General features: G+C 46.2%; 1 protein-coding gene across 2 annotated transcripts in view; it reads right to left on the reverse strand.

The window, feature by feature from the left end:
* Nucleotides 1-11,885, reverse strand: part of LOC115108613 (phosphatase and actin regulator 1-like) — a 61,593-nt gene that overhangs the window by 6,199 nt on the left and 43,509 nt on the right. For both annotated transcript variants that reach the window (XM_065009176.1, XM_029633162.2), the window contains exons 3-6: nt 3,273-3,353; nt 2,937-3,062; nt 2,465-2,671; nt 1,611-1,863 (exon numbers count right to left, since the gene is read on the reverse strand). In XM_065009176.1, coding sequence (XP_064865248.1) covers nt 1,611-1,863; nt 2,465-2,671; nt 2,937-3,062; nt 3,273-3,353 — 667 coding nt within the window. The remainder of the gene's footprint in view (nt 1-1,610; nt 1,864-2,464; nt 2,672-2,936; nt 3,063-3,272; nt 3,354-11,885) is intronic.

The raw sequence follows: 11,885 nt of genomic DNA on the forward strand, positions 1-11,885 counted from the left end.
TTGACCACGAGCCTGTCTGCCACTCTGTACCTCCTGGACTCGGATCTGGTTTTGACCTTTTGCCTGTCCAAGACCATTCTCTCTCCTACCCCTTTAGATGAATAAACATTGTGAGACTCCAACCATCTGCCTCCTGTGTCGGCATCTGGGTCTCGCCTTGTCATGATACACTGAGTGTTTGGGTCAATCACAAGGCGTTTTCCCCTTGTGTGATGAATCTGTAGACTGATGGAGATGGTGTGTGTTTCTGGTGGTGCTCTAAATTGGTCTAAACTGGTTAGACACCAGCCCATGATACACATACACCCAGAGAGGTAAAGCCAAGGTAAGGCTCTGGGAACTAGTGCAGCTCTTTATCCAAAGCTGAAGTGAACAACAGCCAGAGGAGGTTTAGATGAAATGGTCTCTGTACTGAGATCTGTTTGACTGACCAGATGTTTCAAATGCTGCCTAGAGTATTGTGGTATTGGATTCCTAAATGACTAATTGATTGTGAGTGGATGGATGCCAATAGTAACCAATCACAGAAACCTTTTAACATTTACAATTGAGTTATTTAGCAGACACTTATCCAGAGCGACTTACAGGAGCAATTAGGGTGAAGTGCCTTGCTCAAGGGCACATTGACAGGTTTTCACCTAGTCAGCCTGGGGATTCGAACCGGCAACCTTTCGGTTACTGACCCATTCTATTACCTATGATAAGACTTCAGAGAGCTGACCTTTTGCCCGTCTTTCACTGACATAGAGAAAGGCTCTTATTTCTACTCTGACACACAGGCACAAAGAGAGACCGAGAGCTCCAAGAAGACCTCCCAACAGCAAACTGTCCTCTAACACCAGACTCTTGTCTACTAACAGTGCTCCTCTCTCCAATTGACCGGGCATCAATCTTTATTCCCAATTTAACCCCACTAATTAGAATACGTTTTGTCAAATGATTAACAAGCTACTTAAAGAGTCAATCCAACTACCCACAATCCATCACACCGCTGTAGAGTAGGCACAGGCCAGGGCCAAAGGGAGTGGAGTACAGGGCAGGCTAGATATACACTGAGTGTACAAAATATTGAGTTACATCCTCTTTTGCCTTCAATTAGTCGGGGCATGGCCTCTACAAGGTGTCGAAAGCGTTCCACAGGGATGCTGGCCCATGTTGACTCCAATGTTTTCCATAGTTATGTCAAGTTGGATGGGGTGGTAGACCATTCTTGATACACACAACTGTTAAGTGTGAAAAAACATAGCCGTGTTGCAGTACTTGACCTAAACCGGTATGCCTGGCACCTACTATCATACCCCGTTCAAAGGCATTTAAATATTTGGTCTTGCCTATTCACCCTCTGAATGGCACACACTCACAATCCATGCCTCAATTGTCTCAATATTTAAAGTCTTCTTTAACCTGTCTCCCCCCTTCATCTACACAGATTGAAGTGTATTTAACATCAATAAGAGGTCATAGCTTTCACCTGGTCAGTCTGTCATGGAAAAAGCAGGTGTTCCTAATGTTTTGTACACTCAGTGTATACCGTTATGAACCACTTCATCAACATTATTTTTCATGCAAACACATGGAGGAAAGGACACACACTGCACTGAAGTCCTCACCTCTCGTATCGCTTCATGGTAAGGGCCAGGGTCTTGTTGAGTTCCTCGATGATGCGGCTGGGGGGGTGTAGGGGCACAGGAAGTGTCCCGTAGTGTAGGGAGTGGCCCCCAAGGGACCCCACATGGTGAGAGGGAGGGGGGCACTTCTGGAAGGTGAGGGCCGAGGGCTCCATGCTTACCCCCGCTCCCACAGGCACACAGATCATCAGCTTCTTAGGAGGTAGAGGAGGAGACAGCTTCACTGGCATACCCTCTACAGAGGGAGGGAGGGAGAGACTTCACTAGTGTTTCACTAAGGTGAAACAAAGAAATACAGAAATACACTTAAGAAAAAAGAAGGAACAGCATGTCAGAAAACATGCAATTGAAGAATTCATAGAATCAAATCCCTTCAGGGAAAATTGGAATACACTAAACAAACATGAAGAGCTACCTATCTAAAATGGAGATAAACCACTTCGCCAACATTTTTCAGCCATTTAACAAAGAACCAAAAACATATACGTGATTATTTACTAAATTTAGAATCTGTTATTGAAGACTACCACAACACACTGAATTCTCCAATTACATTGGATGAGCTACAGGACAAAATACAAACCCTCCAACCCAAAAAGGACTGGTGTTGATGGTATACTAAACGAAATGATAAAATATACAGACGACAAATTCTAATGAGCTATTCATAAACTCTTCAACATTATCTTCAGCTCTGGCATCTTCCCCAATATTTGGAGAGAGAGAAATAGATGCAGAGATCAGAGTCAGATATACCCACACAAGCGGCAAGCTGGTGGTCAGAACAAAAGAAAGCAAAGTAAAAGCAAATTACACAGAGGAGTACACGGCTCTACCTGTGATGTGGTTGGGCAGTCTGTTGAAGGGTTTGGGTGGTAGCGCTGGGGGTTGTTTGGGTTGTTTTAGGATGTGATGAGATGACTCTGCCCCGCCGCCGTCGCCTGGATAAACCATGACCTTCTTAGTGGGTGGAGCCTGGCTGGGATTCTGGGTGTGGTCTTGTGGAGACGTCCCCTCTCCAGACAACTGGAACTCTACTGTACCTGGGGACAGAATAAATCAATCAAGTGTAATGTTACAACAGGGTGAGAGGAGATTCACTAATGGGCGAGTTTATTGGGACAGGGCCTGAGATGAGAGAATTGAACAATCAGATGTTATATTACAAAAAGGTGAATGGGAATGAAACAATGGGTGAGCGTGTTGGGAGGTGTGAGAACAAAATTGACCAATCAGATATCATGTTACAGCACAGTGCGTGATGATGAACCAATGGGTGAGTGTGTTGATAGAAGGCCTGAGATGCACCTATGGCTGACCCTGCTCCATCCATCAGCTCAGCTCCATCACAATGTGATAGATCAGACCCTCCTAACGCTGGAGACATCCCGTTCTCCATATTGACCTCCTCTCCTCTCGTTACTACCGTTCCGTCTGCAGAGAGAGGGAAGGGGGGGGGGACAGAGAACATGTTCCCAGTACATATCTGACCTGGATTCAATACAGGTGGATACTGTGATGCTGACTGTGTGACTTGATTTTGCCTAAAGGATGTTAGATTACACAACAACAACATTTTGCCATCAGTCTCTGCGCTCTAACCTCCCTCTGCTGTCTTCTCCTCTATACCCTCTGACCTCTAACCTTTGTCGTAGATGTCCTCCAGCACTCCTCTCTTGATCAGCTCCTCTCTGCTCTGCCGGGTCGACATCTTCCTCTCCAGGACTGATGGGGCAGGAGATGATATCGCAACAACATTAGGTGGCATTATACATGACATTACTATATTCACTGTGCTCATAACTGGCCTGCAGAGCAGGCACAGGCTACTGATCTGATAAATGATGTAACACTGGTCACTGCCTGTCTGAATCATAACCCAATTATGGCCATGGTGCAGTGATAACATAAGGTTTGTATGGGGTAAGATAATATATATCTGTGTGTGTGTGTAAGGATGTGTGTGTGTTGGTCACATTTCTGAACATGTGGTGTTCAGAAAAAAGCAGAATCTGCACCGACAGCTGGGGGAGCAGCATGAGATTAGAAAAACTGGGCAGCACCCCACTGGTGTGTGTATGTGGGCAGAAAGCAGCTAGAACGATGCAACCTAGGGCATCCAAAATATATACATATATATATACACACATTTCATACTGTAGATTTAACCTGGACACATGGCTCAGGACTACCTTGCATAACAAACTTGATATTATATCATAAGGACAGTATAACATCATACACTGCTCAAAAAAATAAAGGGAACACTTAAACAACACAATGTAACTCTAAGTCAATCACACTTCTGTGAAATCAAACTGTCCACTTAGGAAGCAACACTGATTGACAATAAATGTCACATGCTGTTGTGCAAATGGAATAGACAACAGGTGGAAATTATAGGCAATTAGCAAGACACCCCCAATAAAGGAGTGGTTCTGCAGGTGGTGACCAAAGACCACTTCTCAGTTCCTATGCTTCCTGGCTGATGTTTTGGTCACTTTTGAATGCTGGCGGTGCTTTCACTCTAGTGGTAGCATGAGACGGAGTCTACAACCCACACAAGTGGCGCAGGTAGTGCAGCTCATCCAGGATGACACCTCAATGCGAGCTGTGGCAAGAAGGTTTGCTGTGTGTCAGCGTAGTGTCCAGAGCATGGAGGTGCTACCAGGAGACAGGCCAGCACATCAGGAGACGTGGAGGAGGCCGTAGGAGGGCAACAACCCAGCAGCAGGACCGCTACCTCCGCCTTTGTGCAAGGAGGAGCAGGAGCACTGCCAGAGCCCTGCAAAATGACCTCCAGCAGGCCACAAATGTGCATGTGTCTGCTGAAACGGTCAGAAACAGACTCCATGAAGGTGATATGAGGGCCCGACATCCACAGGTGGGGGTTGTGCTTACAGCCCAACACCGTGCAGGACGTTTGGCATTTGCCAGAGAACACCAAGATTGGCAAATTCGCCACTGGCGCCCTGTGCGCTTCACAGATGAAAGCAGGTTCACACTGAGCACGTGACAGTCTGGAGACGCCGTGGAGAACGTTCTGCTGCATGCAACATCCTCCAGCATGACCGGTTTGGCGGTGGGTCAGTCATGGTGTGGGGTGGCATTTCTTTGGGGGTCCGCACAGCCCTCCATGTGCTCGCCAGAGGTAGCCTGACTGCCATTAGGTACCGAGATGAGATCCTCAGACCCCTTGTGAGACCATATGCTGGTGTGGTTGGCCCTGGGTTCCTCCTAATGCAAGACAATGCTAGACCTCATGTGGCTGGAGTGTGTCAGCAGTTCCTGCAAGAGGAAGGCATTGATGCTATAGACTGGCCCGCCCGTTCCCCAGACCTGAATCCAATTGAGCACATCTGGGACATCATGTCTCGCTCCATCCACCAACGCCACGTTGCACCACAGACTGTCCAGGAGTTGGCGGATGCTTTAGTCCAGGTCTGGGAGGAGATCCCTCAGGAGACCATCCGCCACCTCATCAGGAGCATGCCCAGGCGTTGTAGGGAGGTCATACAGGCACGTGGAGGCCACACACACTACTGAGCCTCATTTTGACTTGTTTCAAGGACATTACATCAAAGTTGGATCAGCCTGTAGTGTGGTTTTCCACTTTAATTTTGAGTGTGACTCCAAATCCAGACCTCCATGGGTTGATACATTTGATTTCCATTGATCATTTTTGTGTGATTTTGTTGTCAGCACATTCAACTATGTAAAGAAAAAAGTATTTAATAAGAATATTTCATTCATTCAGATCTAGGATGTGTTATTTTAGTGTTCCCTTTGTTTTTTTGAGCAGTGTATATCTTACATAATTCTGGAACATTATTCAATTAAAGAGAGACAGTATTAACTTCAGTAACAGTACATATAGGTTCAGACTGAATCTGCAGGGAATCTTATCTGGCAACACTTTCACAAGAGTTCTCTACATTTCTGATGAACAAGACTGATCATGTATAAATGTTCTAAAGCACTATTTGATATTTTTAATTTCAGATAATTTATAAAAGGCCTAAGGGGACCTATGCTCTCAGAATCTACCAAGTCTAGCTGATGTCTAACGTGTGCACACACACATCCTGTGGTATCTTTGGCCTTAGCCGCCTGGCTCTGAGGCATCATGGCACCTAACTGCTGTTTACATAATATAGCCATCATACAGTACAGCACCTAGCTGCTGCTACCCCACAGTACAGCGCCTAGCTGCCCAGCTCTGCTACCCCACAGTACCTACAGTACAGCACCTAGCTGCCCAGCTCTGCTACCCCACAGTACCTACAGTACAGCACCTAGCTGCCCAGCTCTGCTACCCCACAGTACCTACAGTACAGCACCTAGCAGCCCAGCTCTGCTACCCCACAGGACAGCACCTAGCTGCCCAGCTCTGCTACCCCACAGTACCTACAGTACAGCACCTAGCTGCCCAGCTCTGCTACCCCACAGTACCTACAGTACAGCACCAAGCTTGCCCAGCTCTGCTGCCCCACAGTACCTACAGTACAGCACCAAGCTGCCCAGCTCTGCTACCCCACAGTACCTACAGTACAGCACCTAGCTGCCCAGCTCTGCTACCCCACAGTACCTACAGTACAGCACCTAGCTGCCCAGCTCTGCTACCCTACAGTACCTACAGTACAGCACCAAGCTTGCCCAGCTCTGCTGCCCCACAGTACCTACAGTACAGCACCAAGCTGCCCAGCTCTGCTACCCCACAGTACCTACAGGACAGCACCTAGCTGCCCAGCTCTGCTACCCCACAGTACCTACAGTACAGCACCTAGCTGCCCAGCTCTGCTACCCCACAGTACAGCACCTAACTGCCCAGCTCTGCTACCCCACAGTACCTACAGTACAGCACCAAGCTTGCCCAGCTCTGCTGCCCCACAGTACCTACAGTACAGCACCAAGCTGCCCAGCTCTGCTACCCCACAGTACCTACAGTACAGCACCTAGCTGCCCAGCTCTGCTACCCTACAGTACCTACAGTACAGCACCAAGCTGCCCAGCTCTGCTACCCCACAGTACCTACAGGACAGCACCTAGCTGCCCAGCTCTGCTACCCCACAGTACCTACAGGACAGCACCTAGCTGCCCAGCTCTGCTACCCCACAGTACCTACAGTACAGCACCTAGCTGCCCAGCTCTGCTACCCCACAGTACAGCACCTAGCTGCCCAGCTCTGCTACCCCACAGTACCTACAGTACAGCACCAAGCTTGCCCAGCTCTGCTGCCCCACAGTACCTACAGTACAGCACCAAGCTGCCCAGCTCTGCTACCCCACAGTACCTACAGTACAGCACCTAGCTGCCCAGCTCTGCTACCCTACAGTACCTACAGTACAGCACCAAGCTGCCCAGCTCTGCTACCCCACAGTACCTACAGGACAGCACCTAGCTGCCCAGCTCTGCTACCCCACAGTACCTACAGTACAGCACCTAGCTGCCCAGCTCTGCTACCCCACAGTACCTACAGTACAGCACCTAGCTGCCCAGCTCTGCTACCCCACAGTACCTACAGTACAGCACCAAGCTTGCCCAGCTCTGCTGCCCCACAGTACCCACAGTACAGCACCTAGCTGCCCAGCCCCACAGTACCTACAGTACAGCACCTAGCTGCCCAGCCCCACAGTACCTACAGTACAGCACCTAGCTGCCCAGCCCCACAGTACCTACAGTACAGCACCTAGCTGCCCAGCCCCACAGTACCTACAGTACAGCACCTAGCTGCCCAGCCCCACAGTACCTACAGTACAGCACCTAGCTGCCCAGCCCCACAGTACCTACAGTACAGCACCTAGCTGCCCAGCCCCACAGTACCTACAGTACAGCACCTAGCTGCCCAGCCCCACAGTACCTACAGTACAGCACCTAGCTGCCCAGCCCCACAGTACCTACAGTACAGCACCTAGCTGCCCAGCCCCACAGTACCTACAGTACAGCACCTAGCTGCCCAGCCCCACAGTACCTACAGTACAGTCAAGAGTATGTGAGCAGAGTTGAGCTTTTGGAATCCCGCTCATCGTTCACAGAAAAACAAAATGCCACTCCAAATTCACTCCATTCATTAAAATCACCTTTTAACCAACACCTATCTATTTTTGTGACGACCTGGACCTACCATTTGGTTTTGAAGTATTGAAACCAAAACACATGATCCGAATGAAAAGTATTTTAATAAACAACATGAAAAGTGGACTGTAAGAAGCGCTCATCATTTCAAATAGGCTACATGTCGTATTAAACAGCATATAAACACTCTAAACAGGTCAGGAGCCAGATAAGGTGCCCAAGAAGGAATTATTTAGGCAAATAATATCAAGGCTATAGCCTACAAATAAATAAATTGTGAAGCATTTGCAACACACTAGGTTGGTGGAACATTAAGCAGACAGCATTTAAACAACATTTTGTTGATTTAAATCATTATAGTCTATAAATCGCACATATAGGCTGAAACATAAAAATGAAACGAGAAATGCCTTATTAGGCTCAGTCTACAGTGTCTTTGAATTCACTTTAAGAAACATGAGTTTGGCCAGAGTCTGTGGCTTCAGGTTCATGTGATGGTGCCTGGAGAGCAGGTCAGTAGTGGAGGATATCCTCTCCACGCTTGCAGAGCCACTGGATGCTAAACACCCTTCGGGCCACTCTTGCCAGGCAGGGCAGGGACGCGGAGTTGTTTTTAAAAACTGTTCTATATGTAGGCTTAAAGGATTTTAGGCAAAATAAAACCCTATCAAAATGGAAAGTTCCTTGAAAGAGGTAATATGTCAGGCCTATTGGATCAAAATCAATAATAGCCCATTGGGGGACAAAATGGCGCCGTAGAGAGAACACTGTGTTTCAGCGAGCTCTCGTGGCATTCGTAAATTTATATTCTTACATTAATCTCCTAGCTTGAAAAAGTGGTAGAATTGGCTAAATAAGTTACCATATAATGAGTCTTGACGACTATTTCGCAAAAATCTCCGACAACATGCCCAATAGAACTACTAAGAAGTCGACCAAAACCACCACCCCTGTGGATGTGCATGAGGAGCTAGCTAACGTTAGCGAAGCTAACACCATTGCGGACCCGGGCACAATGGACCTGATGATTCAAAAGATGACTGATAACATTACTAAAGTGATCGATGCTAAGATAAGAACGGTCTTGGAAGCAATAGCAGGCCATTCAGCTGAAATACAGAGCGTTGTGAAACGTGTTGTTGAGGCGGAAGGAAGAATTGCTGCAGTGGAAACTTCAACTACATCTATGGACGCTAAGATAAAAGCACTTGAGAAACAGGTGCGCGAAATGGCGGAGCACATTGACGACTTGGATAATCGAGGACGCAGATGCAATATTCGTGTTGTGGGACTCCCGGAAAATTCTGAAGGGACACGTTCAGTAAAATTCTTTGAGGAATGGATCACTGGCTACCTACAAATGGACACTAAGGCTGGTCGTGTGAAGCTGGACAGAGCCCATCGCTCTCAAGCACCGATACCGGTGGTTATAAAGTTCCACAACTTCACCGACAAGCAGCGCGTCATGGATGCGGCTAGAAACATCAGCTCTGATGGTAGTCAACATAAAGGTCCAAAGGTCTCATTCGTCAATGATTATTCCACAGCGGTTGTACGAAGACGCAAAGCGTTTGATGAGGCGAAGGCTCGACTCAGGAGAATGAAGATGGACTACGCACTGTTGTACCCGGCCACATTGAAGATTATGGTCAACGGATCACCTAAAAAGCTCTACACACCTGAAGAGGCTGCTGCGTTTATTGACTCTCTCGGGTAAATAACTTTAAGCTGCACCTCCACAGCATTGAATAACTTTGCTTATTTGTAGTTGAATCTGATCACGAAACAGTGGTGTGAGTCCCCACGTACTCCGGCTCAGTAATATTCGTAACTTTATTATTTTTGGTTGAATCTGATCACGAAACAGTGGTGTGAGTCCCCACGTACTCCGGCTCAGTAATATTAGAACTTTATTATTTTTTTGAATCTGCGAAACAGTGGTGTGAGTCCCTATAGCTCAGGCTGAGACAGTGGTGTGAATCACTCCGGCTCAGTAATATTCGTAACTTTATTATTTTTCTTGCTAAAGTAATAGCCGCTATAGCTCAGGCTTGGATATGTGTGAATTTGCCCAGGCTTGGTTTTAGGTGGAAGAGCCTCAATCTTCTTCTATTGATTTTCTTTTCCATATATATAAAGGATGAGGCTATTGAGCGGCAATGCGGACTTAAGAGTCTACATTGGAGAGTTGAAATCCCCTGCATGTTAGCTAGTGGGAAAACCCCTTTTGGATTTTTACATGTTTAATTTTTGGGTTTAGTATAGTTCGAGTTCAGGGTTCATATTTTTGATTATGCTCAGTGAGATAGAGGAGAGTTCAACACATGGAAAAAGGTACCACCCCACTTTTACAGTAGGATCCAGTCTGAATATTGAATGGTCAAGATACAATGGCAGATAACAGACTGCGTGTATGTACGTGGAACATTAGAGGGAGCCATAACCCCATTAAGAGGAAGAAAGTATTGTCTTTTTTGAAAAAGAAAATATTGATATTGCCCTGTTGCAAGAAACCCATTTGGATGATAAGGAGCACCTGAAATTACAACAAGGAGGGTTTGGTCAAGTTTTTCTCATCATTTACATCCAGAAGTAGAGGTGTAGCAATTCTGGTGAAAAAGAACTTACCACTTAAGGTCTTGAATTGTGTGAAAGATAAATTTGGTCGCTTTGTTATAATTAATGGTACTTTACAAGGGCAGAACATTTCCATAATGAACATTTACTTCCCCCCTGCTCACCCCCCTGATTTCCTCACTAAGGCATTTCTAGACTTTTCAGAATTAAACTCAGACACTGCAGTGGTTGGAGGAGATTTTAACTGCTTGTTGAACCCCCTTATTGATAAGTTTCCCAGTGGTATAGCTTCACTCTCTCCTCAAGCTAAGTCACTTAAAGTTATTTGTGATGATCTGGGGTATGCGGATGTCTGGAGAGCTTTCCATCCCTCCAACAGAGAGTTCACTTTTTCTCTGCACCTCATGGATGTCAGACTAGAATAGATTATTTTTTATGCCCAAGACGTCTTTGCAGTCTGTTTTATCTGCTAGGATAGGAAGCATAGTCATATCTGATCATGCTGAGGTGATCCTGGACATAAAACTCAACGGGGCATTCAATCGGTCAAGACATTGGAGGTTGAACACAACCATTCTTAAAGACCATACATTCACATCATACTTTATAACAGAGTTTAAAGCATTTTTCTCTATTAACTCTCAATCAACAGATAACCCCTGGCTCCTTTGGGAGACCTGTAAAGCGTATGCCAGGGGTCTGATTATGTCATACACAGCTACTAAGAGACGGAAAAAGCGGGAAAAGCAAAAAATGTTAGAGGGTGAATTAGGAACTAAAGAGAAGGACTACATTAAATCGCCCACTCCTGCCCTGTTAAAGGAAATATCAGTCCTTAGATCAACGTTAGACTCTCTCCTAACACAGGACGCTGAAAAGAAAATGAGATTTGTCAGGCAAAAGCTATATGAACATGGCGATAAGCCAGGAAAGTACTTGGCATACCTAGCTAAAAAGAGGGCTGACTCTCAGTCAATTGCTACTATTACTGATTCTGATGGTAATCATTTATATGAAAATAAATTGATAAGTGACTCATTTAAGAAATTTTATACAAACCTTTATGCCTCAGAACTGCCAAAGGATGCACCCAAATTAATGGAGAACTTCTTTGGTAAGATTGAGCTCCCTACTATCTCCGAAGAACAGAGGTCCCTCCTTAATGCCCCTATTACCAAGGAAGAGATAATGTTCGCAATTAAGAATCTGCAAAATGGTAAGGCCCCAGGACCAGACGGGTTTTGTAGTGAGTTCTATAAAGAGTTCCATGGCCTGATCCTTGAGCCATTGCGTGATATGTTTAACCACTCATTTTCAAATGACCAACTCCCTCAAACGCTGAGAGAAGCCAACATTTCACTTATTCTCAAAAGGGAAAATGTCCAGAGTCTTGTTCCTCGTACAGACCAATTTCCCTTCTGAATGTGGATAGAAAATTGCTTTCTAAAATTCTAGCCACAAGATTAGAGGACTCATTGCCACTAATTGTGAAAGGAGACCAAACTGGCTTCATTAGGGGCCGTAAGTCATGCAACAACGTCAGGCGGCTTCTTAATGTAATTCAAGCCTACCAACAAAGTGATGTAGATGGTCTTGTGCTCTCCC

This window comes from Oncorhynchus nerka, linkage group LG24 (assembly GCF_034236695.1).
Source record: "Oncorhynchus nerka isolate Pitt River linkage group LG24, Oner_Uvic_2.0, whole genome shotgun sequence".
Classification (NCBI taxonomy): Eukaryota; Metazoa; Chordata; class Actinopteri; order Salmoniformes; family Salmonidae; genus Oncorhynchus; species Oncorhynchus nerka.